Consider the following 27,333-nt stretch of genomic DNA (forward strand, 5'->3'; position numbering starts at 1 on the left):
AGAGATGGCATGCAGAGTGTCAGCATGAACTGTGAGGAACAGAACACTAGAATATGGATTGAGATTTCAACAGGCCATGCTTCGTTTACCACTAACATCATATCACACAGATTTGCATGATGTATAGCCAGAATCAACTGAGACACCGAGTGCCACTCTAGACCCATTAAATTAACCACGCCAAATGCGTCACTAACTGTGCCGACCCTGCGCTGATGCAGGTCAAAAGGACAAGAAATGGGAGGGATGCAGAAAAGAGCACACGCAGTAAGTGATGAGTTGTGTTCCATACGTTCATAAAAGGCGGCACTAACTGTGCAAAATTAGGAAAGGATGAAAGAACTGTTGTACCGTGAGATCCTCAAATGTAATTAGTACTATTCGTACTGCTTGTGTATCACTTTTCATTCCAACTTGCCACTGTTCGTCAGGTCAAGATGCAATTATAAGTTTTCAAAAATTCTAATATGCAGTCCAATTGAAGAGAAAAATTTCTCGGCGAAAACGCACAATTGCTGAGACAGTAAAAATGCTTGTGCCGAGGCAGAGATACGTCAGTAGCAGCTTACATTAAAAGAAAAAAATATTTTCCTTGTAGTATACGTTATGGGGGGAGGGGGGTTATATAGCCTTGCTTTTCAACGACCTACTTTCAGTACAGGTAAAAGACTTAAAAATGATTTATATAGGGGAACAAGATTTATAAATAACGATTACTACGTAAAACAATACTGTAGGGTGAAGACGATTTCTTCTGTTGCTCTAATAGAGCATCAGTGCTAATTTTCGTTATTAGGTATAATATCTCTACAAACTGAATTGGGATCCAGCTGCTGAAGGACACATAGCAAGCTGAAAGCAAGTGGTAACTCGAAACATGAGAAGAGGGGCTACGTTCACTGAAGAGATCTTGTGCACTTGTAGGCGATCGTTCACAAAAAGATCTTGGAATAATAATCAGGAAAATGTGATTTCCATCATTTATTTCCAAAAATACAGGGACAATAGTATTATTAGGTTGCCTTGCTGCAATCTGAGTTCTGTTAACAAAGGATCAGGGAACAGGGCAGGTGTTGTGATCCATACAAATAAAAACAACAAGGCGTAACCAACAATGGTAATTCTATTTTCTTTATTCTGTATTGTATGAGTCTGGATTCAAAAAATTACATGGCACAATCAGACATTTTTATTTCGGTAAAGAAACTAATCAGAAGCGAAGTACACAAATACGTGGTCTGAAATTATGCTTGATACGATTGTGGACTTAAGTTTCAACCATCACAGACAACACAAGAGTGAGAGAGATAGGAGAAGGTCTCATCAATATGCTGTGTTTACATAGCAAACAACAGCTGCATTTGGACACGTCTGAGACAATCTGTCAATACTTGAAGGGAATAATCAAACGAGTTCCATAAATTCCTCTATAATTATAATCATTGCATACTTTACACACTGCAATTCGTTCGACGTCTTTTCTCCAAACATTCCATATCTACGGGCATCCCGCCGCACTTTCGGCGATGTTCTGGCAAAGCCTCTACAGAATGGCGGTGGTTGGCGGTCCTCATCAAGGTGTGCTCAAGCCGGTGTCAAAACAAGTGAGGAGCACGGTTGCCTTGCCCTCAGGTCACTGTCCCAACATACGGGCGTCGGCCTTTCTTACAGCTGAACCCCGGCAGGAAAGCATCTTGGCTGTCAGTGCTTCTGGCGGTCTGTAAACAAGGTTCACATTGCGCTGTAGGACAATGTTCACACACAAAAAGGTACATTATCGTGCTATTAGCCAATGGCATGACCACCAGAGACACCGCATGGGAAGGGAAAGAACCACAAGAGGCTACCAATCACCTGCCTATCCCATTACTGATGGAGCTGTTATAAATTTTCTGGATGGCCAAGGAGAAGTGAGACGGCGAATGCCAGGGATTCCAGTTGGATACTTTACTTCGACAGACAGCAGTTCAGGAGGTCTTGGTGGAACAAAGAAAGGCTTGAGGGAGGAATGATTTTTTTCGGTAGGCATGGGAAACGCTTCGGGAATTCCAGCATTGGATGGAACTAAGGGCAGGAAAATGGCAGATGTTACACACTAAAATACTACCTTTGTTCGATATGTATAAACCAGCACCAAGAACCAATCCAAATTAAAGGGCTTCTAATCGACTTGCTTCACAGTATTCTACATAAACACAAACATACATTCTAAATAAAAACAGAACTGAGTACTACACAAGTTAAAACTACTTCTCAAGTAGCATTTACTAGACAAAAAATTAAAAAACAAATATAATTTATTTTATTATGCTACTAATGGGTCACTTAGAATTACAGCTTGCCATTGTTTATCGAGGCGAGAGCCGATTATAATTTTCCAAACATAATAATATGGAGTTCAATTGGAGAAAAAAATTTCTCGGTGAAAATGCACAGTCGCTGAGGCAGTCCTTGCTTTTTAATGGCCTACATATCAGTGTACTTAAAAGAGATAAGAATAAAATGTTTCTAGGAGAAGAAAATGTATGAGTTGCGATTAACCAGGTACAACACCATTCTCAAAAGGACTGTATTCTAAGTTATCGTAATTAGTTGTTATTCGGTTATTCTCACTGGTTGTTGAGGAGTGAACTCATATCGTAGAAATGATATATTTTATAGCTGAAATAATTTATAGCTCACATAATTTCACATCTTGGAAGACGGTTATGATGGTCTTATTTCGCGACTGTAGCTATCGCGCTATCATTTTTATGAAATGTAGGTATTGACTAAAATGTCATAAAATAGTTTAAAAGTCTAGCTGTAATCCTTTGTTCTGTAATTATTGAAAGAAATCTCCCTTATCACAAATGTAAAGTCATTTCATCTTTCAAAGTTTCATTTACATGTTCCTTTATTTGCCAGCTGAAACACAAAGATCCTACTATGTTTCCTCCAAACCATTAGCTGTCAACGATTTTCTGTAGATGATAAGCCTGACACCTTGCCAGACACCTTCGCACGCGGACAGCTTAAGTCAGAATTTTCTGCTATGAATCGCTTACTAACCAAAATCTGTTTGTAACATTGCGGTTCAAATAACTAACAAAAATTACTGCAGATGTCGTGGTTAACGTTGCTCCTTACTAACGCGGAGATATCGCCTTCGATTCCTAGTTCTGCTTAGATATTTCGGTAGCAAGGTCGTCTTTAACAAGATACATTCAACACTATTGCGCGAAATCAAAAAATAGGGCTCTTATTTCCCACACCACAACATACATGTTTGTGGAAATACGTGATAAGTTTGTTTGTCACAAGCAAGACGCCCTCCCAGGCCCTCTTCTGCCAGAATTTAAGGAAAATAAGTACGACTCGAAGACACTACCTCTGCACCATACCGTTCGTTAATGTTAGGTATTCCAAGCCCGCGGCAACAGTTCCACGACCAGTCAACTAAATTAGCTTACAATAGAGTGTTACAGGATATACGCGTCTTATAAGATTCAAATGAGAATTCACTCTTTATTCACAGCCTTCGGAGGGAAGGAACAGCACGGTTTAACGATCCGATGATGCTGAGGTCATTACAGACGGAGGGCAAGCTCGGATTGGACAAGTGTGATGCAGCGGATCGTCCGTGGCCTCGAACCATTCACGCAATCAAATGAGGTGATTTGAAAGAAGGTGAAAAAAGCTAAGTTAGGAGGGCTGGAAGAAGATTATTTGTAACCCGTTCATACCAAACAAGAGCGACTTCGCCAGCTCGCTCTGTAACACTGTTAAGGCGAGCTGGCAGTAGGCAGCAACGACGTAAGATACGCAGCAGCACGGGTGGCACTTCCAGTGACGTTTTGATTCCATCCTATCAGTGAATTTGCACCACCAGTGACGAAGAGACGCGAGGTGAAAATTATGCCCTAAGGGCGCGAGCATCATCCACGCAGAGCAAAGAGCAACTTCCCCCGATCCCCTTCCAAAATCACTATAAGAACGCCGACGGCGAGTTAATTATCGCACTACCACTGGTGAGAAGACGTGAGGTTCACAGAATATGCTAACAACAAAGTCACAATGTACTAAAAAAGTACTGTTCTCGATCTCCATTTATTTTAAGCATGTAAGGCAGAAAAATCTGTGTCTATTGTTTAACCAAAGGTGGAAAAATATCATTTCGAAGTCTAGTACGAGTCTGACAATCATACAGAGCGCTTGTTGCAGTAAAATCTCAGGATTTGTAGGTTTAGGGGAACCAAATCCAAGGAGGAGGGTTGAAACCCATTTGTCTGCTAAGAAACACTGTTTTTCGACGATCTTAATTTTTAAAAAAATGGAAAACTGCATGGTTTTTGAAGAAGATTGTCCCTTAAAATGCAATACAAAAACACCAAAAGAATACGGAAATTCGCTGACCGAAAACTGGAAACACACTCTCGCGAAGACAATACGAGTAGCTCTCACCACCAATGTCAGTGCTTAATTTTCACAGAAATTCAACTCGTGGCGACAGCATGGCGTCTCTTATCAGAGAAGCGGCGACTACGCAGTACGACATCGATCCGTCCGCCTACGTCACCGCTCGAAATATCTGACCAGGAGAACAATCCGCCTCTCTCACTAGATTTCAGGTGCAATGCCCCAGGCAGAATTCAGATGTTTTTAACTATCCCATAGGCCATCAGGACATAAGGCAAAACCTGAGAACTATGGTGGCATGGTTACTAGAAACACAGTTCACCAATTCAAAGCAGAGGGAACAAAATAAATACTGAGTGGGGTACGTGTAATTTATTTTCTTTTACTCTCAACCACTCTGTGAATAACCTCGGAACGTTCATTGAAACCGCGTCCAAGGTTTTCTACCGGCTACCTAATAATGTGTTGGCGAGAGGAGACTTGGACCAGAAACGCGGGCGCGTGGCGACTTATTTATAACTCCACGGAACCAGGGATCCAGCGATGTTTTGCGCAGACAGCTTAGAGTCTAAGACGAAACGCTGCTGACCTGCAGAGGTGACCGTGGGACGAAGCAAATATGGTGCGACAAACCGTGAGCACGAATTGGAAGCCTCTCGCCCTAAGAACGTAGCTCTATACGCTCCGTGGCCGTAACATAGAACATATTTGAAGCTCTCAGTCAAATTTGATGGTAGCTGTATCAGTCTTATACATGTAAGGAGCTCAATTGCCCCCCTTTATGGAATAAATAAATAATTTATTTATGGCAAAACGTTTAGTAAGATCATGTCGTATTTCAGGCCCCTTCTCAAACGACTATCTACACTTTCTTTTATCACTGCGTGTGGCCAAGAGCCTAGCGTTGTGCTCTGATTATTCTACATGACCATACAGTGCGAGATAAAATTGGTTACCTCCGGTAGTTCTTTAAAATCAATTACTAAATTGTCTATTACCTTTGCTTCATAAAATTGTTCCTGTTCAGGAGGAGAAAAGTTGGCCGCACTCGTCCCTGCATTGCATAACTAAAAGCAAATCAACCACTGTGTGTCACATACTATGGCTATCTCGAGTGGTACTTACGAGAAGATACGACAAAAGATGAGCGAATTATATTTTCTAATTATGAAGATGTGTATACCTGTTTTCAAGGCGTGACACTTCAGGCACTGGTTTCTTCTGTAAGAGAGTCAGGCTCCATCGGCGAGAGGAAGGCCATCCGGCAGCGAAGTTACATCGAATGAAATGCCGAAACTTGGGTGAAGTGAAACGCGTACTGAATGAACGTTCAGAAAAATAAAAAGCGGCCAGTGTCTGTTTCAACGGACGGCATGTCGTCGCCATCAAAGACAAGACTAACACAGGCGAAAAATGACCAATTTCTCTACCGCCGGAGTTTCTAGTCCTTCCTCGGGCATGGGTGTGTGTGTGTTGTTCTTAGCATAAGTTAGTTTAAGCTACTTTAACTAGTGTGTAAGTCTTGGGACCGATGACCTAAGCAGTTTGGGCCCTTAGGAATTCACACGCATTTTTTGACCAATTTCTAAAAATTTTCACTACACCTCATACTTAAATAATTTACTGCCTTCGGTCGTTATCATAGTTTGAATTATGTTGTTCTCAAACATTTTAAGAAAATTTCATACTGCGTACATAGTGCATACCTCTACCAACAACTTAATTTTAAGAGTTTGCTACGCATGAAGTTCAAAAAGGAAGTTACGTATATCGTTACGTGCTAAGACAACTGTGCAACAACAGTGGCACACCGTCAGAGTACGTGTTCAAGGTTTCCTGCAGACAGTTCTGCTGCGGTACGGATAACAGGTGTAGAAGTGTGGGAATGAGAAAGTACGGCAACTGGAGACGCATTCCAAAACCGAAATACAGGGGGCAGTAGGGTTCTTGTGGGCAAGACATTTAAGTTGCACACAGATTCACCATGAAAGTCTTGCTTTATATGGACTAAATGCAACGTCGCGCCAAGCTGTAGTGAAATGATGCCAACAATTTGAAGAAGGCCACAGATTTGTGGGTGATGCTTACAGACATTAACTACAAACGACGACGAAGGTCTGCGGGAGAGAGATTTTTGAACATTGAGGACGGTCTCACAGCGGTTCTCGATTGTTCCGTGTCTAAGGGACGGATTTCTATCGTCTAGGAATACAACGATTTGCAGAACGTTCTTACAGAGACTTTGTGATGATGCTGAAAAACAGTGTCAAGTATCTGTGTCATTTTGAAGTGTAGTGCAGAAATCAACAAAAGTTACTTGGCCTGCCATAATAATGTGTAACTTACTTTTTGAAGTCCCTTCGTATATTTGACTTGTATTAAGCGCTCCGACGTTTTGGAACTTAATGAAGTAATTAATGTTCGAAATGCGCGCTTTAAACTGGATGTAACCAGTATAATAGGTGCGTTACTGCGAACCATACGTATGTTTGAAACTGAGTTCTGTTGCATAACTACAGCGAAGAAAACGTACACAGACTGACAGTTTGCACAATAGAGGAAACGCGCACAAATAGTGGATGCTCAAATTTCACGTGTGAGCAAATATCTAGAAACGACTGCGAGTTAGTGTAGTGGCCACACGTTTAAGACAGCGTGCTGCTGTATGCATGACACTGCGGGATGCGCTAGCTAAAGCGGATTGGCGGTATCCTCGTCGTGTTCTATCAGCACGCGGAAGTAAAACCAGCTTCATAGGAATACTTCGCTTCTGTCAATAAAAATGCTATTTTGAACAACAAATAAAGGCCTGCGGTACGGCTCCTGTAGTATACTATCTGTCACTGCTCCGTGAACACTGATTTGTGTCGACTTACACCTTGGAACTGCACTTTTCTCTCGGCATCGCACTTTGTCGCCGTTCTCTCATGTGCCACTGGATGGACAGTAGATTTTCAGACCTAAATCGGCAAGGGCATTTACGCTTGTGGCAGTGACTAACAGATTCATAGTTCGGCAATCCTAACTTCGGATGACCGTTGCGTGCTGTAGTCTCGTAACCGGTACGAGTCCATCACTCAATAAAATGGTGCAGTACAGGTAGAAAGATGTGACTGTAACAACGCACCAGGGTATGCTAGAAGATGAACTATCCTGTGTTAAATACGATACGGAGTAACTTAGAAGCAGATGCCCTGAGAATGTAGCCAGGTCCGCGCCTGAAGCGTGCTAATCACAGACTGGTAGGCAACAAAGTTTACATCCCAAATGTCTTTTCCCTTGACAGATGCTGTGCGTTGGATTCGTTGGTAATGCATAGACGCTCACAGACAACGCGACCATTTCACACGATAAACAAATAAAAATTAACTGCTTTTTTTAGGATAACAAGAACTGTTACTGTGCATGTTTATGCCGTCTGACACTCCCATATATAGCTCCAACCGAAGACAAAACTGACGGCAACAACTGCAATCAAATAAGTTAATAGAGCGGGAAAATGCATGGAAGACAATCTTTTTCATTCCACTCATTTCATTTCATGACACCATATCTCTCAATATATTTCTCAAGTATGACGAAGGAATTGTTTTTTCGGCGATTGCACTAACACGGGGAGAATAATAATTGTCCCTTTTTCCAATTACTGAACAAGCTTCGCATAATCTATTCACAGTACATATATGATCCCGTAGTAGTTTCCGGCTAAAATAGGACAACAGTTACAATTCACTTACAACTACAGTGAATAATACCCGAAACAGAAGGACATCGACTATGATAGGTCTGCGGATTTATAAACTTACGCTCCTCATAACATTTACGGGTAGTTATATCGTGGACGATTATATGATTAAAGAAGAGAACATGAAGGTTATATTGATATATGAATTTATTACATCAAAATCGCTCAATAACTAAAATTTCACTTTAGCTGTTTCGGCAATTTACTGTCATCTTCGGATGTGACTAATTTACTAACAGTTTCGTCACGAGACATAAAATTTCAATTTAATTTCGGTCTCTCTTATTGTGTGACGACATGGTGTAGAGTTAATTGACATATTTATACCACCTCCTGATGTTCGGAGTGCATAACTTGAACTTTTATGCATCACGACGCAGCTGTGGATTGTCACGTCTGAAACTGGCAGTAAATTGTCACAACCGGTAATGTGAACATTTTAGTTACTAAGTGATCTTGCAGGAACATACATAAATTCGCATAGTGCCGTTCGACAAGTGAATTATTAGAAAAATGAAAGTTGTATCTGTACTGCCCTGTCGACCTGATGCATTTACACTGTACACGTGCTCAATGAAAAAGAAAGTAGAAAACTAACATTTGTTGCTGTACTGAAGGGTTATCTTGGGATTATATTGAAACAGTAATTGCAAACTACGTATAACTTATATCAGTTGCAAAGCCATTATTCCGAATCATATATTGAACTACCTAGCTAGAATACCAAAGCATTATATGCCCGTAACAAGTGATGTCGTACACTTACGCAGTTTTGCTGATGGGAAGAAATATCTGCTGCTATAACACACCGGTGTTTAAGGGGAGAAGAAATTAACCACTTTCTGTAAATGGAAGTATGTGAACTAAACTCATAAGATTTTATGTATCACTTTACAAGCAAGCAGAAATCCGCAGTGCAATGTACATTTGATATGAAAAAAGAAAGAGGAAAGCGTGCAGAACACCAAGGAAATTAAAACCGCAATTAACGACGTTTTTTTCTTTACCGTGGTTTTACGAGGATACAGAGATTGTTATAGGGGAAAATACGCTAAAATTCCATAAATCAAAAGCGTTGAAGCTCATCCTTTACGAGCTCGGATTTACTGCGACGAAAAAAATATTTTGGACGTTTTCTTCAGTGAGCTGTGGACGGAAACTCGTCCAGCGAGCAATCACTTCGCTGGTACCTCGCCGCATCTCTTTCGCAGTACAGTGCGATAACAGTCCTCAGCAGACGACGAATAATAACTGCAGCTGTGAAGCGCCAATTGTGAACTGGAAGAAGGAGACGCACGTGGTGGTCATTCCCACATTGTCTTTCAGTGTTCCATGTGTATGAGAGAATTCTTTTGTTGTATGCATCTTCGTCCACTATGTTCGGATGTGATAAAAGCGATAAGACAGATAGCAACGATGGAGGGTTAGTGTGTAACTATTTAATTTGACGGAAACGGAAGTACTAGGTCTAGAGCTCGGACAGCAGATAACAATAGTCCCTTTATACACTTACTTCCTGAAATGGTGTAACGTCGCTAGCCTCCTGTATAAGAATGTTCAATTTTTTGTTGGGACCGCGCTCTGCAGTTTTATGCTCACTAAAATATTCAGTGTGCAATATCAAAACTGTAAAGTATGTTACAGGGAAATCTGAATACATCTCTCCAACTATGCGCTCCCGCGGTGCGACAAACAAAAAAGCAGGGAAACTGGAAGTGAAACTCCATCCTTCAGTGAGCGGTTCGTGACACAGGCGCTGTACACTGAAGCGGCCACCGGTAGCACGACCACCTGTTTACGAGTACTTCTGGCCTACTTTCAGCAGCTGCTCGTCACTGCCGCAGTCTTAGTAAATATGCACGTATATCAGCATTTCCTACACTTGATAATGATTCCTTCCATATCCCTGCTACTTTCCCAACAGTCTTACGGAATCATTCGTCAACATTCTTCCCGAAACACGCAACTTTCAAACGTCGGTGCTGTTGGTATGCACAAATTTGAAAGGAGGAATAATTACGTGTAACGTTCCATCGACGGTGAGGTCATGAGAAACGCAGCAGAAGCTAGAGAGAAGGACGGAAGGGAGACATGCCGCGTCATTTTTTAAGTAGCCATCCTAGCACTTGTATTAAGCGACTCGGGCAGACATTAAGAAACCTAAATCTCGATGGTTAGACGGAGATTTGAACACCCATCCTTCTGACTGTTAGCCCAGAGTCTCACCACGGCATCAACTCGTTTGGGCGTATGTTCGTTTAAGAAACTGGAATTCAGACAATTTGGAGTGATAACTTTTCTATGAATTCTTCATCTGTGTGGCCAGTGTTCGTAGTTGCTTTACAATTAGTAAAGGTACTAACCCCTGAGGTCTAAAGGGGAAAATATTACATTGCAAGTAAATCATGGTAAAGTTAATACTCCACATTTTATTCAAAGGAAGTCATAATTTATAGGTAATGCATTAGCTAATTACCATTATTAGATCTCCAATGCTATGTTACATACCAAATTAAGTAGGAAAGTTCTGCTTCATACCCTACTGCAATCGCATATTTTACGAGGGTACAGTTATCAAGGGTTAAAATCAGTCTTTGTAACTACAAAAAATTTATAGTATTTATATTACCATACGCGTTTCGGCTTTTTGACATAAAAAACATCGTCAGTGTTAGCATTTTTGTCCAATTTCCTCTTACATCCAGTATCGTCTGCATGCACATTTTCCAGGTAATCATGCGTTAGGCACTGATGATTTTGGCCTAATTTCAGGCTGGTTTGCAGCAATACACATTTTCATTATAGTATACGACGCAATATACTCAACTGGTCCTGAAATAACAGTGCCAAACGCACGGATATTTTGGTGTGTTACGCAGACGACACTTCAAGATATAAGCAGAAATCACACAAAAAAGACTTCCGCTGAAGATATTTTAAAATTAATGAAAGAAAAAGTGTACGTTAATATAAATACACAATTTGTAGCAGTTGCAAAGAAGGATTTTAAACATCCGTATTACTTGTCTACGATTGGATATTTCGTCCATAATGGGCGGTGTCTTGGGGGCTACGACTGTTGATAATGTAAATAAAACAGTTTACTGCGTCAGTCGCTCATTTTTCCATTGCGCGCTTCGATGATTCCCACCATTTTCAGGTGGAGACGACTTTCCACAGCAGCGGACGAAGTGCAAGGCAGATTATGTTGTGTCTTTTGCTGGTAATAAAATTGTTGTCCAGAAAAAGCAAAAGACGCAGCATAATCTGCCTTGCACTTGTTCTGCTGCTGCTATGAAAAGGCGCCTTGCTCCTCACTAACGCCAGCAACGTAACGATGACAAATCTCCACCTGAAGATGGTGTGAAACATGGGAACGTCTAGTGGAAACATAAGTAAGTGGCTGACGCTGTTTTATTTGTTCTTCTCTATAAACACGAGTATAGTCTCCCGTGAGCATATAACAAACTTCGCAAGAACAATCGAAACACGCAAATTTACCAACCACGATATCGACTCAAACGCAGTCGAGACGTTTCGAGTGCTTCCCTTAGACATGCATTGTAAAATGGAGCATAACTCGTGAAGCTGCCCATCTGTCGAGCTCACGGCCCCTGCCGGGCACTCTGTAGGCGGCAGCTGGCATGTGCTCAAACGGCTGCGGCGAGATCTGTTTCTGTGCATACATCTGACCTGCATTTGCCCAACTCTTCCGCAGCCGCGATGTTAGGCAGAAAGACTGTGGTTTCTCGGTTGAGGCGACGTACAGAAAGCACGTCGTAACGCGGTGGAGTCGTAGGGTTTCCACCCGAGGACAGCGGTGCGAACCACCGGCCATTACTTAGCCGGAGAAACCACACAGTGCACGCTAAAGCTGAAATGGGGCTGTGACCGTGCAATACGCGCGGTGCTGGCCGATTTTGATTTTTCGCTGCCGCCTAACGATCTGCGTAACAGTGATTGTGTAATATACCAGACGGTATCACAGACAATGTACAGTAATCGTTACATATTTATTACTGGAATTTTAAGTGAGGAGCATGGAATATACTGCGGTCTTTGTAAAACATACTCTCAGCTGAAATAGGAATCTTATTACCAAATCGTATGATTATAAGAAAAAGGACCAAGAAAATATTATTTATAATTAAAGGAGATCTTATTATTTACCGCCAGTAGCCGCTTATAAAATAAATCTATATATGGTACCAGATTCGGTGGAAACGGTCATTATCAGCAAGAAAAAAAAAAACGTTATGTCAGCTTATACAACACCACTGATGCAGTTGGGTAAATAAATATAAACTTATATAAATTCATCATGCGCCACTGTCGCCAAGGGTAAAATGGATTACTACAACTGAGTAATCTTAATAAACTGTCCAGTTCTGTTTCCTATTACTATGTGGAATGCAATCTGCGTATGCACGCAGTTCCTAGTAGAACATTTATGTGATTGTCTTGAAATATTTACGAGCTGCAGTGCACCACATGTACTAAGTGTGTAACAGCCCTGTAAATTCCGAGAGACTCTTCCACGTTTGTTTATTTAGTATCTCTGTGGTACGGCTTAAACTAATTCTGTAACGAGTTGTTGTTTTGTGTCCGTCTGTTTACTAGCTGCCACTATGCACACACAAACCGTACCGCTTGTGCAACATCTTGTTATTCATAGCAGAATATTGGAAAGTGTTGGATGGGTTTGGACAGTAACATTACCAAGTATCCATCCTCACAAACAATTCTCTGGATATTTCGTCTTTCGAAAACCTACGCATGACGGAAACCGCATGCCAATACACAATTCACCAAAGCGGCAATGAAGGGTATATTCTGAGGCGACCAAAGTCATGGGGATACCTCCTAATATCGTATCGGAACTCCTTTCACCCGGCGTAGTGCAGTAGCTCTACGTGCCATGCACTCAAAAAGTCGTTGAAAATCCCCTGCGTAAATACTGGGCCATGCTGACTCCGTAGTTATCTGTAATTGTGAAAGTGTTGCCGATGTAGTCTTTTGTGCACGAACTAAACTCTTGATTATGTCCCAAAAATGTTCCGTGGGACTCGTGTCGGGTGATTAGGGTGGCCAAATCATTCACTCCAACTTGTCAGAATGTTCTTGAATCAAATCGCGAACAACTGTGGGCCGGTAACATGGCGCATGGCCATCCATAAAAATTCCGTCGTTATTTGGCAACAAAGTCCACGAATGGCGGCAAATAGTCTCGAAGTAGTCGAAAATAACCATTTACAGTCAATAAACGGTTCAGTTCGACCAGAGGACCCGTCCATTCCGTGTAAAGACAGCTCACACCATTATTGAGCAACCACCAGCTTGCACAGTGCCTTTTTGAAACCTTGGGGCCTCGTTTCGTGGGTTCTGTGCCATGCTCGAACCCTACTATCACCTCTTATCAACTGAAATCGGGACTCATCTGACCAGTTCACAGTTTTCCAGTCGCCCAGGGTCCAACCGATATGGTCACGAGCACAGGAGAGGCGCTGCAGGCGTTCGTATTACGAAAGACAATCGCGTCGGTCGTCTACTACTGCCATAGCTCATTACCGCCAGATTTCACCGCTAAGTCCTAACGGATACATTCTCCGCACGTACCACATTGATTTACGCGGTTCTTTCACGCAGTGTTGCTTGTCTGTTAGCACTGACAACCCTACGCACACGCCCCTGCTCTCGGTCGGCCACTGTGTTGTCCGTTGTGAGAAATAATGCCTGAAATATGGTTTTCTCAGTACACTCTTGACACTGTGGATCGCGAAATATTGAATTCCCTAACGATTTCCGAAATGGAATATCCCTTGCGTCTACCTCCAACACCCACTCTGCGTTCAAAGACTGTTAATTCCCGACATGCGGCCATAATCATGCCGGAAACCTTTTCACATGAATCAAAAAAATGTTCAAATGTGTGTGAATTCCTAAGGGACCAAACTGCTTAGGTCATCGGTCCCTAGACTTACACACTACTTAAACTAACTTAAACTAATTTATGCTAAGAACAACACACACGCCCATGCCCGAGGGAGGATTCGAAACTCCGGCGGGAGGGGCCGCGAAGGCCGTGACATGACCGCCTCAAACCGCGCGGCTCACATGAATCACCTGAGTACAATATGACAACTGCGCCAATGCACTGCCCTTTATACCTTGGTGTACGCCATCTCTATATCTCCATATAGCTATCCCATGACTTTTGTCACCTGAGTGTAATTTGACTGCAGTTTGACCTGGCATATAATTGCAAACATTTAAAGTATATGTAGATGTAATACAATATTTTCAGCTGCACCAGATGTTTTGGAAAGAAGTTCATCGGACATATTTTTCTAACTGAAAGGTGTAGTTACTTCCAGTTTCTTTAAATGGTTTCTTTCGTGTCTCGTATAACCCAGGACAAAATAAAATATTGGAAATCTTGGTGCCCATTCTTGCTTTTACTTAATATGTAAGTGTGAAAAAATCGCAATGCTATTATCGCTGGCAAGTACGATCTTAGTTATGGTTTTGAAACGAACGATGCCACGTGTACCGATACCTTTGAAAATTACGAATATACCTAGGACCGAAAATTGTCAGATCAAATATCCATAGGATCCGTAACTTGTATAATAAACAGCACGGTATCTCCGAACACTGATTCGAACAGATTTCAGTTTTCCTCGAGTTTGTGAAGGAACCCAGACGGTCGTGCAGGAAAGGAAACTACAACTTCGGTGACAGCTGCGCGCTGCGTTGGCTCTAAGTGCGCTCATGCAACACAGGTACTCCTACTTGCCGGACAGCATTCCGGTTAGTCGGCCTCGCGAACAGGCGGCAGGAGGTTACTGCTCCGACGGAACTGAGAGCTTAGCAACCAATGAAAGTAACCGCGACCCGGTTTCGCTTTCAGACTAGACTCGCGATGGCTGCTACATCTGCTGCGGTTCTGACGCTGCCCGCGTCAAGACGACTAACTGCACGGAGAGGGTAAACTTTTACGGAATAACCTGCTGAAACTACTAACGAACAAGGGACGAATTTGCAGTTAGGACGACTCGTTTCCTGAGCACCTTATTTATTCACAGCGAAGATCCTGTCTGAACAATATGCCAGTCGGAGATGTAGAAGCCTAGTGCCAATTAGTGGCCTGTTCCAACGCAAATACACTGACGGAAACAAAATCGCAGCACCAAAGAATAATTAATGTACAGTAATGAAATTTCGGGAATACGTCTACGTAACATTTTTATGTGATTAACACCGTAAGATCACAGGTCAACGTAAGCGTGAGACAAGCCATTGCAAAATGTGAAATGCTGGTACATTAATAACCGTATAATCGCCAGAATGTTGAATGCAAGCATGCAAACGTGCCTGCATTGTGTTGTATAGGTGCCGGATGTCAGATTGTGGGACGGAATTCCATGCCTGTTGCACTTGGTCGGTCAACACGGGGATGGTTAATGCTGTCTACAGGTGACGATGGTGTTGTCGTCCGATGATGTCCCAAACGTGCTCGATTGGAGACAATCTGGTAATCGAGCAGAGCAATGCAACATGTCGACACTCCGTAGAGTATGTTGGGTTACAACAGCGGTACCTGGACGATCTTTATCTTGTTGTAAAACACTTCCTGTTCTTGAATGGCAGCACAATAGATTGAATGACCATATTTATGTACAAATTTGCTGTCAGGGTGTGTACGATAACGACGACAGTGCTCCTGCTGTCCTACGAAATCGTAACCCAGCCCACAACTCCAGTGTAGGTTCAGTGTGTCTAGCACACAGACAGGTTGGTCGTACATCCTCAACCGGCCTCCTCCTAACCAACACACGACGATCACAGGTGCCGAGGCAGAACCAGCTTTCATCACAAAACACAGCAGACCTCCACGCTGACCTCCAATGACCTCTCGCTTGACACCACTGAAGTCGAAAATGGCGGTGCTTTGCTATGCAGATGCAGTACGCTGCGAAAGAGCCATACGCCGAACACGGTGGTCTTCTCTCTCGGTAGTGCCACGTGGCCGTCGGAGCCTGGTCTTCTACATTCTCGTGAGCACCGTTGCCAGCAGTCACGTTCAGTGGCTACTTTCCTGCCAAGTCTTTCTGCAATATCGCAGAGGGCACAGCCAGCTTCTCGTAGTCGTATTACACGACCTCTTTCAAACTCGGTGAGGCGCTGATAACGGCATCTTTGTCGCCTTAAAGAGATTCATAATAATATCAGCTCACCACTTCCAATCTCAAATGTAACTAACGCTCACGAACGTTATAGCGTGTATTTAAAGCAAAACTGATTTGCGTTCTCATAATGGCACTACTAGCACCCCTCTTATAAGACTGACCGAAATTTGAAAGGATATCGTCTGTCACATGTAGAAGCACGCCTACCAACTTTCGTTCGTGTCGCACAACTCCTCCTAGGTGTTCCGATTTTTTCCCCATCAGTTAAGTCGGGGATATTCAAATAAACGCCATTACGATCGCGAAAGGGCGCTACAGCACTCCGTCTTCAGGCCACAAGTGGCCCATCGGGACCATCCGACCGCCGCGTGGTCCTCACCTGAGGATGCGGATAGGAGGGGCGTGTGGTCGGCACACCGCTCTCCCGGTCGTTATGATGGTTTTATTTGACCGGAACCGCTACTATTCGGTCGAGTAGCGCCTCAGTTGGCATCACGAGGCTGAGTGCATCCCGAAGAAAGGACGCCACAGACATATGAAAATGCAATAGAGAAATTAAATGGGAATCTTTGGAAGAAAGACAACGCCTTTCTCTCGAAACTCCAACACATAAACTCAGGGAGATGGTATTCCACGTTGACGGTGCAGGAATTCAACTGACTCCATCGTATAACTACCTTACCGGTAATGCGAATAACACTAGAAAGAATACGCAAAGCAGGGGGGCACAGCCGGCCGAAGTGGCCGCGCGGTTCTGGCGCTGCAGTCTGGAACCGCGAGACCGCTACGGTCGCAGGTTCGAATCCTGCCTCGGGCATGGATGTGTATGCTGTCCTTAGGTTAGTTAGGTTTAACTAGTTCTAAGTTCTAGGGGACTAATGACCTCAGCTGTTGAGTCCCATAGTGCTCAGAGCCATTTGAACCACGGGGATACACTTCCACTTCCTCCTCCTCCAGAAGCGAAAAGAATATGACAAGACAACGACACCTTAGTATCAGTGCGAAGTCCTAAATCAAGCATGCACAGCGGCTTGCGAGGCGAACATGTTGATGTACATGTCTAAACAAAGTCCCTCAGATTTTAGGGGCAAACTGCACACGAAAGTGAGGAGCAGAATTCTACGGAAAAAATCTAGGTGCTGGTAGTGACTTGCACAATCACGAACAACGCTCACTCTCATGATTCCGGACATTTCGGTGACTGACAGTCTTCTCCATGAGGCACTACGACCGATGATTTTTTGCTTCTATTTACACGGACTCCATCTATAAATCACGACTACTGACGCTTTAGAGTTGTACAGCATCATCTAACATAAACATTATTCCCAACAGTATTCAGCTGGTTCTCGAAATGCAAGACATGTAACAACCGAGAAGTGTCTTGGTTGTGATAACGACGGAGTGCACAATATTTTAATTTGTAAAGTTAATAGATTTCCCTTGTTACGTCAGATTTACTGAGCAGTGTAACAGGCACCATAATAAACAGCGCGCCATTAGTCTCTTTTCACGAATGGCTTTAGACCACGGTCAAACGCACGCCAATCCCACTCCACGTGTCAGCGAATACAGTTTGATGTTACCAGGTAACAACGTTGAAACCTCTGCATAATGGTGTAGTCGAATCTGATGTTGCATTGACTCTAGATTACTACACCCTCGTAAAATTAAGAGTGCCGTTGGTACCAATTCGCGGTTTTCGAAATAAGGGGTTACACTGGAAAAAAAAAAAAAAAAAAAAAAAAAAAAAAAAAAAAAAAAAAAAAGACATACACGATGCGGAGGAAATAGCAAAACTTCATACCCAAGCGCTTGACAGGTACACCGTGAAAATTTTGTATCATTTCTGTTGGTAGGTATGCGTCACAAAGGGTACACGAGACATAGTTTAGTCCACGAGAGAGAGAGAGAGAGAGAGAGAGAGAGAGAGAGAGAGAGAGAGAGAGAAGAGAGAGTCTCTTGCATCTACGAAATCGGATATCAGCTACGAACATACTTCAGAAGATTACAATTTGGATACCGAGGGATCTGCATTATTTAGCGATAATACGACTCGCGTAAATGACGTTCAGTTTCAAAGGCGCATTCTCATCCCAGCCAAATAACGCCGGAAGCCTTTTCGCGCATCCTTGTCATCACAAACTATGCTGTCCCCCATCCTAGTAATCCACCTGGGGAAATAATTATGTAACCAAGGACATAACAAGTTTCTGCAAGGCTCTTCGACGACATCTCACAGCCATGGAACACTAAGGGGGCAGGGGGAGGGCTGTTACATTATTACTAACCCCTTATTCAAAGGAAGTTATAATTTATGGTTTAAGCATTAGTTAATTACAATTATAAGCTCTCCAAATCTATGTCGAATACAAAATAAGTACAAAATGTCCTGTTTTACGCTCTATACTGAGAACATCAGATTGGCGGGAACCGCGAATTGGTACCAGCAGCAATCAAAAATTTTAAGAGGGTGTAGTAATCTAAGATTAAAGAAATTTGGTGAGTAAACGAACGGTTACATTTTTAAAGGCACAATGTCGGTTCGTAACATTTTCTGTGAACCAACAAAAGTAAAAACGGCAGCTATGTTCAATAACTAATGGCGCTCATTAATCGATCTTGTCTGTATAATGTGACATTTTAACGTCGAAGATTTTGTTATTTGTCACTTACAGATTTGAAATAGCTAACTGCTGGGTCCATATATAAATGGATACCCTTTTTCTGATAAGTGAAGTGTATCTCATACAGATGAATTCATTCACTAAATAGTCTTCTCCCACGGCAAGCTTATGTAATTTTAAAAATACTTCATCCTCTCAATGCTCCGTTACAGGAAAAAAAACTGATATTTGTTGCAAAAATGCTTATTTGCTTGTATGGGGTATTCCCTACTATGTTTCGATATAAATGGCTAATTTTGAATCATTTTCTGTGGTAGAAGGTCATTAGTTATTTTCGCTCACCCACCTTCATTTATCATGACTTCAAATACTATCCAGATTGTTGCAGCACAATTTCCAAATTAATTTCTCCGTCTCGTCATGTTAGTAGGCTCCGTTATGTTCGACAAAACAAACGACAGACAGCAATCATATTTTGTCAGCAAATCTATTACTTTGACAGCTGTGTGGCATTTCCATGGGCACAGAGAATCCAAATGCATTTCCTGTGTGGCTAAATCCTTCCACATTCTTCCAAATGTATTAGGCGACTATCCGATGTCGCTGGACTTTACGTGCTGACAATGAACGATGACATTCAGGCACAATACCCACTTATATTTATGGGGGTTGGATCAAGACAAAAGTGTACAAAAGAAAACAAATGGACAGGTAGATCCAAATGATCGTATCTTCATGAAATAGTATTTTCATCGTTAAGTTCCTTTTTATTCTACACTCTCGAAAGAACTCGAAAATGTGCAGATGTTGACGGTGCAATTTTTAACGTTTTTAACGTTTTCAAATTTCAGATCTGAAATACCTCTATACTGATGAATTCATCCCTGGAACCAGTCAGCAAAGACAATAATTATGTGCATACGAACTTTATGTACTCACAGGGTTATTTACATCTTCCCGCAGAATCATAACATCTTCATCTTCACTAACATCATCTATAACAAAAGTGGTTAGATCCGATTTAGTTATTACTGAAATACGATGCAGTAAGACTATCTTGCCATTTTCACAAAATAGCTTAGTACTGCTGGATGAGATAATTCAACATGCTTAATCTGAATAGTACAACCTTCCCTTAACGTTTACAATGGTTACCGAAAACACTTCCAGTATTGTCAAGCTGTAGAGAGATGGTGATTGTAGAAAATCATACGATTTCGGTTTATGATAAACAAGAGTTTGCAGATGCACAAGATGCTAAAAAGCGACGAGCGATGAAAGAAAATAGAGAGCTCTAATCGGACCTTATTCAGCGTTCCTAGTTAAGCATAGTTGCGCAGCGCACTACCGAATTAACTCGAAACTGTTTTGCTTAATTGGTGGGCAGAACCGACACATAAATTTCTCTATCTCACACACCAGGTAATTCCGACTCATATCTCGAGACAGCATTCCTTATCATCATCTTATCTTCATAAGCTCAGTATCTCCAATAACACACGTACTGTACGTCGCTAAGACTGACGACATATGGAACGTTTTTCTGGAAGAATGGCGCCAGAATTTGAAGATTCATATGCTTATTTCAGGCGCTTTATGAGAAATTTCCATTTTTAGCCAATTGTACATTAACGTTTTACACATTCTGACAGAACAAGGAAATCCTGTTACGCTACTACCAGCTCGCAATACGAAATGGCGTCTATTAACATTTATACAAAACGTAATAACCCAGTAGCAGTATATAGACGCAGATATTGAGAAACAATGAGGAAAATAAGATATAAGCCGTATATCTCGCGAATGAAATAAATAATATTAAAGAACAATAAAACGTCTGGTGTCCACTGAAACCTAGTGATTTTCTCGACGCAGTTTAGTATGCATGTAAAGCAGAACAAACACTAATAAATCATCTTACGCATTACAACCCTTTACCAACTATCAGTATTTCCGCGAACTCGTCAAACGATGATTTGGAAGTATGGAATCAATCCATTGATACCAAAGGGCTGAAGAGAAAATGAAAGAAAAATCACTAATCAAATGGATTAATGAACATAGATATCCAAATTTTTCTAATGATAAGAGACGAAATTAATTGTCCCTTCATCCAGTCGGTCTTCGGAATAAAATTGCATGAGAGGTACTGTTAGCGTTCTGATTGGCGGTTAAATCCACACCAATGAGTAGCGATGACGATCAGAGAGCTTAAAATTGTTAGTCTTTGGAAGAAAGAGGTTTTTCTCCTTTAGGTAAATCATGAAACGAAGTTTAAAGTAGACGGAAAACTACTATATTGTCTCATACTGCATACCAATAATGCAAGGAAGCTCAGTGCACCAGCCAGCTTATCTGGCTGCAATGTGCGGAAAAAACGGACAAAGAAGCGACTAATTATCCATTGTGAAATGGGTTACCAACTACGCTTATATAATTATGTGGTTTACGAAACTAAGGCAGTACTTTTTGGTGAACCATCTGCACGTTTTCAGACTTCCATCTTCAGCCACATTCACGGTGAAAACTGTTGGAATTCTGAATCGATGTTTTCGATGACAAACCATGTGTTCTGCAGTCTCTAGAGTATTTATATTCCGGTACAGAAGTTATATAAATGGCCCGAGTGAATTAGTTTTCACTGTGCTCTTTTGATAACACTGACTGAAAGTGAAATAGTGGGAGACAGGATGAAGAACTTGATATTAAGATTTCCGTTATACTTATAAGAAAGAGATTGAGTTAACCGCTGCCACAGCAGATCACCATTTAGTTGATGTCTTAGAGCAGATGCCCTGACTACAGGATGCAGTGCATGAAGCTACAGGCTCGGACCACATAATGCTCGATAAGGCAGTGAATCAGTTCAATAATTATGCTTATACTGCAGCGAAATAATAATTCGGGACACAGTTATAAGATTTTCATCTACTTTAAAATGGGCGCACTTGAGTGACGCAACATACAAAGCCTAACATTATTAATTCATTCAAAAGTCAAATTGTTTAGTCACCCATTGACCAAAATCACAAACCAATATTCTGTCACAGTGGAACAATTTCCTGCCTGACCATATATATCTTCAAATGTTTCCACTATATCCTCGTGTTAACAATATTCGCAGAGGGCAGAAGAGGCTTAAGTTCATGCACACTGTACGAAAATGCATTACTGCATCCTACCTTATACATTGCACCCGATAAAATTTTGGACTGCGTCTATCGACAGCAGTATCACACAGGTGTACACCATGTCTTTCACAATACATAACAGAACGAAACAAATCCAAACTATCACAATAAACCCTTCAATTTGTACGAATAATACGTATCGCTCACCAGCGGATTTAACTTTTATGTACTATCAACAAGAAAGGTTAGCAATTTAAACAGGGAAATTTTGTGTTATTACGGAGTGCGTGAGGAAACGCAAAAAAAAAAAAAAAAAATATATATACATAGTAAATTCATCTGATTGTAAACTGATTAAAGTTGTTGGAAATGAGATGTCAATCTTATCAAGAAAGTAGTCCACGTTCCGAATGGAAGCAATTCGTGACCGTTTATCTGGTACTAGCCTACTCTCACAGCTTCACTCAGATACACTTTTTTTATTCAATATAATAATTATTATTTTTACTTCATTTCAAAATATACAGCGATACGAATCATTTGCGTAAATCTTGATCGTAAAACTAGTAACATACGGTGGAGGTATATGCTTTGGTCGTCTTTATGTAGTTGTACATAAGGGGCAAATGTTGGTCTGGAGGGGGGGGGGGGGAGAGATACTATAGATTTCAACATTATTTAACGTTTACACTGTTTTGTGAGGCTTGAGTGTAGTTCTCTGTAAAATAAGCCATCTGACGCCAATGGTTAACCTTCTGAAATCCATGAATGTTATTTACATTTCTCTACTATAGCATCAGATTAATAGGAGGAGCTTGCTCACCAACCATTAATTTCTTTTGGTTTTGTTTCCAAGACACTCTAAACTACACTTGTGCAGTTGATAGCATAATTCTACACAGAGGCCCCACCTACTCAAAAGAATTCTGATGTCAGGCAAAAAGATTCCACCTTTCATTGCACATAAACAATTTGTACTTACTACAATTATATGCAGTCAGTTGCCGTAATGAATGAACCTGCAAGTCCGACAAGAAGTCCTATAAGGGTTACTCACTGCATGAACCACTTCTTTGTGCAATAATGACCAGAACATCCAACAGATAATACAACCCTCACCTTCTCATATCTGTAATAACTGATTTATTGGTGTGGTTTCTTGCTTATCATTGCTTATTACTGGCTAAAAGAAACAAAATATTGTAACTATCAGTATTCCCTTCCTTTCCCACATACAAAGAGAATTCTTTGCTTTCATCATAACAAAATGCAATATGCATCAATAGATTACAGTCATTATAGTTTGAAATAGATATTGTACACACAAAGTCTTAACTACAGGATAAAAAAAAAAAAAAAAATCCTTCACCAACAAAAATCAAGGCATCTACCTATGGAGTACATAGGTTTAATGGGTAGGTAATCAGTTTACAAAACTAAAGAACAAAAATGAGACTCAGAGCTACTATAGGGGCAACATGCATATCATAATGCCTGAGAAGATTCTCTTTCATGCACAACTACTGATACGAGGTAAAATAATGCAAACCCTTAATATTTCAAGCAAAATGTGACATAAATGTTCACATGAACAAAAACAAGAATTCATAACATTCTTCACAACCCAAAAGGGAAAACACTATAGTACCTGTTTCATGTGCCAGCAATAACTGCACAAGAAAAATTCTGGTATAGCTTTACTCACAGTAAATCAACTAAGTAAATAAACACTATATTTGGTAATAATCAAATTGGAATGTGCATTTTCTTTACTTTACAAATCTGTAGTCATGTGAGAGACCTGTGTGAAAACTATCACTTCACCCCAACTTTTATAAATTTTGGACTGTATTGAAGAAAGAATATCCACTGAATCCTTCATAAAATTGACTATTTCTGTGCTTCATTCCACAGCACATAGAAATAATAAGAAAAATTAGTAGATACATGAATGGTTCTGCAGTTGAGAAAGAGACACACACATCCCTATGAAATTATATACAAAACTTCATGCAAAAGGAATTTTCTGTTTGATGTAAGACACTTTGAATAACAGAGTTTGTCGGCCTAAAAAAATAATCCTATTTAAAAAACCTCAGAAAACGTGAAATGGTGACACAGGAGTGATTTATAACTTCTTTAACACAATGAGATCCTATTGCTCTTCTAGGCCACAATTTTGTCTTGATTGCTGGTTGATAATACTGTATATTACACACTTGAAATAATAGCATGGGCACGATTTGCTCCTTTGCTTTAATGCATTTTCAAGCTAGTAAAGAGGCCATGTTGAATGGCTGTGTTATATTACAGCGGATCAATAAGTATGGGCAGCTGAGGTTATGTTAAATACTGACAGCTTCACACACATTTGTCAAGATTTGCATTCACTGTACTTCTTGCGAAACATCTCTCAATGAATGCTATTATAACACTTCCGCAAATACTAAGTATAAGAGAACAAAAAGGTAAATGCAGTATTCCCCTTACGGCTGACGTTAATAAATCGCGAATGAAATACTAAGACAGATACCAAGCTGTCGATTCACACTGGAACACGTATAAAATACTTAATACACATACACGCATGGAAGCTCATCTATGACAACAAAAACACACTTCGTAAACATAGCACATACACAAAATAACAACAACAATCATGCAAAACATGGTAATAAAACTCACCGGATAAGGAAGCAGCACTTCTCTGTTTTCATCCATGTTGGTAATTTCAAACGTTGGTGGTTGAGGAAAAAGTCCTTTGCCTGGGTATGAAGTACTGCGTCGAAATTTTATCGGTGAAATAACCATTCCGGAGTGTTGATGATTAAATGTTGGACTAGGTTTCCTGTTGCCTAGATTGCCCATGTTACCCATGGTTTGAAGTGGATTCAAATTTGGTACAGATCTTCCTCTATTCCACGGTGACAAACCTTGCATGTTAGCTTGGTTCTGCGGGCCCGGTGACCATGTATTTTGCTGAGGACTGGACCAAGAAGTATAACCCTTATTAGCCATAAACATATTCTGCGGATGATTTTGGTGCTGGATCTGGCGAGATAAATTATGTGGAAAGTTGTGAGTTGCTGTGATGGCTCGCCTTTGTGGAGGCTGTCCTTGCGACTGTGGTAAGCCTGCGATCTGAGGTCCTAAACTAGTATTATATAAAGGATTTGGATTAGTAGGAGGAAAATTCTGAAATGCTAAGGTCCCATTTACAGCAGGTACATTTAAACTGTGCAAAAGACCCTCCTCCATCGGTCCTGAAGACCACAAGCTAGCCGTGGAAGTATTACTAGAATTAATCACGTTAAGACTAGGTTCAGATACATTAAATCCAGTTCCGAGCTGGAGCGGAGCAGTAACGGCAGGCCCGATCTGTGACTGTTCGTTCTGCTTGTTTTCAGTCTGCACAATGTTTCCAGATGAAGTTTCATCTTCTTTGGTTTTCACTGCCTGCTCTCCGTTGACATCTGAATTCGGTGAAAGTTGCTGCGTCGTTTTTACAGCAGTTTTTTCTATCAAAAGTTCATCTTGCATAGTTGAATGCTGATGTGACGAAATAGTATCCGGCACAGACGTTGGTGTCGTAAAAAACAGCGATGAACTACTAGTCGAACTTGCGGGAAATTCCACAGATGAAACAGACCCAACGTTAGAATTGACACTAAACTTGTAATCCCCCATTAGTTCTTGAAGCTGCGTGTAGTCTTGATAGCCGGGGGAGGGGGAACCGTCTTGTACTCTCACACGCACACGTCCTTCATCTGCTACACCGATCCACCTATGAAGTACGCTGCCGGCGAAACTTTTGTTTCTCTGACTGTTTTGCCGTTCCCTCGCCAGATGGCAGGTTTATCGCGCCTCTGTTTACTAGTGTCGGGGTAAATAAGACATTTCATTGGTTGATCGATCGACTCTCAAGGTTTCTCATTGGCTGCTACTGCTCACTTCGAGTGCGCAAATCGATACGACGCAGGCGCTGGTTTCAAACTTTTTTTTTCTCCGTTCTAATTTTTCTCCCCACCGCTTTAAAAAAATCTGTTTCATACGTTTAGCATTACTGAAGCGAACTGTCTATGAGCGGGCAGTAACAAATTCAGGCAATAGATCATTTAATGTACGTAATTTATTTAAACGTGCAAACGATATAACTAAAAAATGTAGCAGTAAACGCGTCACGTTTGAGTGTTATTTGACGTTGATTGTCAGGTGAAATATAATAACGGAATTTAGTGTGAACTGTTTGATAATTTCCTATGCAACACAAATAATTTACGTTACAAATATTCTGGCACAATTTGAGCCCCTTTAATGCAAAATTAATTGAAATTTTTGCATTTCATAACTGTTAACAACTGTTAAAATAAGTAAGAGGTTGAGATGTCTGAAAATATTAGACTAACGGGAATATCTTCAGATATTACTGTTATTCGTACTGGATTAGAATTTCTATGACAGTATGAAGTAGCTTTCCTTAGAAACTCTTTATTTCTTTATATTTAACATTAGCCGCCCTACACTATACATTTAATATACATTAAAACTATAATATTATGATTCGTTCTGTAAAGCAGTTAATCTGCTTTGGAAATGGTTTTGTATTACGCATAAAGGATTTAGAATCTTACTGCTGAATCCTCACACCACCAATAAAAGAAATTAAAGGAAAGATGAGGGCTCCATGCAGATAGTTGAAAGGGAAAATAAGATCAGATGAGGTTGTTACCACAATTAAAAACAGCAATATGTTAAAGAAGATATACAGTTTATTTTTAAAGGTGGCAAAAATTGCTGTAGTATGACCATACTATCACTAATTCATAGCGTTAAAAGTGAAAATGGAAACATATATAAATGTATTTAGAATTGGGTGTTGAAGTAATTTATGACTGAGCCTCATAAAGGCCACAAAATACAATATTTGAAAATTAATAGTCTGTTTTAGTTATAGAGGCAAGGAACTGAACTTCTAGAGCAACAAATTCCTCGAAATACACACAAATTTGGATCTACATTACAAAACTTAAGATGAAACATTCTAACAATATTATGAAGAGTACAGCTGCCACTCACTGTTACATTCCATTCTGGATTTTTCACTGTTTGTTGAAACATTCTTAGTTATTTTGGGAGAGCCATGGAGCCTTATTTTTATTTTTTCCTTATAGAAACTACCAATGTTGTCATGCAATTAACTTTTCTGTGGCAACAAAGACAAACTTTATCATGAAACAGACACT

At 40.9% G+C, this 27,333-nt stretch overlaps 1 protein-coding gene across 1 annotated transcript; it reads right to left on the reverse strand.

Moving 5' to 3' along the window:
* Window positions 1–1,143: 1,143 nt before the first annotated feature.
* On the reverse strand, window positions 1,144–25,876 carry LOC126481530 (cytoplasmic polyadenylation element-binding protein 3-like). The gene is made up of 2 exons (XM_050105337.1): window positions 24,776–25,876; window positions 1,144–1,718 (listed from the first exon to the last, which is right to left on the reverse strand). The coding sequence occupies exons 1-2, from the start codon at window positions 25,775–25,777 to the stop codon at window positions 1,629–1,631; spliced, it is 1,092 nt and encodes a 363-aa protein (XP_049961294.1). The 5' UTR covers window positions 25,778–25,876; the 3' UTR covers window positions 1,144–1,628.
* Window positions 25,877–27,333: the final 1,457 nt, after the last annotated feature.

The sequence above is a fragment of the Schistocerca serialis genome, chromosome 5, assembly GCF_023864345.2.
Source record: "Schistocerca serialis cubense isolate TAMUIC-IGC-003099 chromosome 5, iqSchSeri2.2, whole genome shotgun sequence".
Classification (NCBI taxonomy): domain Eukaryota; kingdom Metazoa; phylum Arthropoda; class Insecta; order Orthoptera; family Acrididae; genus Schistocerca; species Schistocerca serialis.

Excerpts from the sequence above, each read along its gene's own strand:
- LOC126481530 (XM_050105337.1), bottom strand. The coding sequence starts at position 25,777 with ATGGGGGATTACAAGTTTAGTGTCAATTCTAACGTTGGGTCTGTTTCA. Across the intron at positions 1,719-24,775 it reads AAGTGCTGCTTCCTTATCCG|ACCGCCAGAAGCACTGACAG; the intron begins GTGAGTTTTATT and ends CCTTGTTTACAG.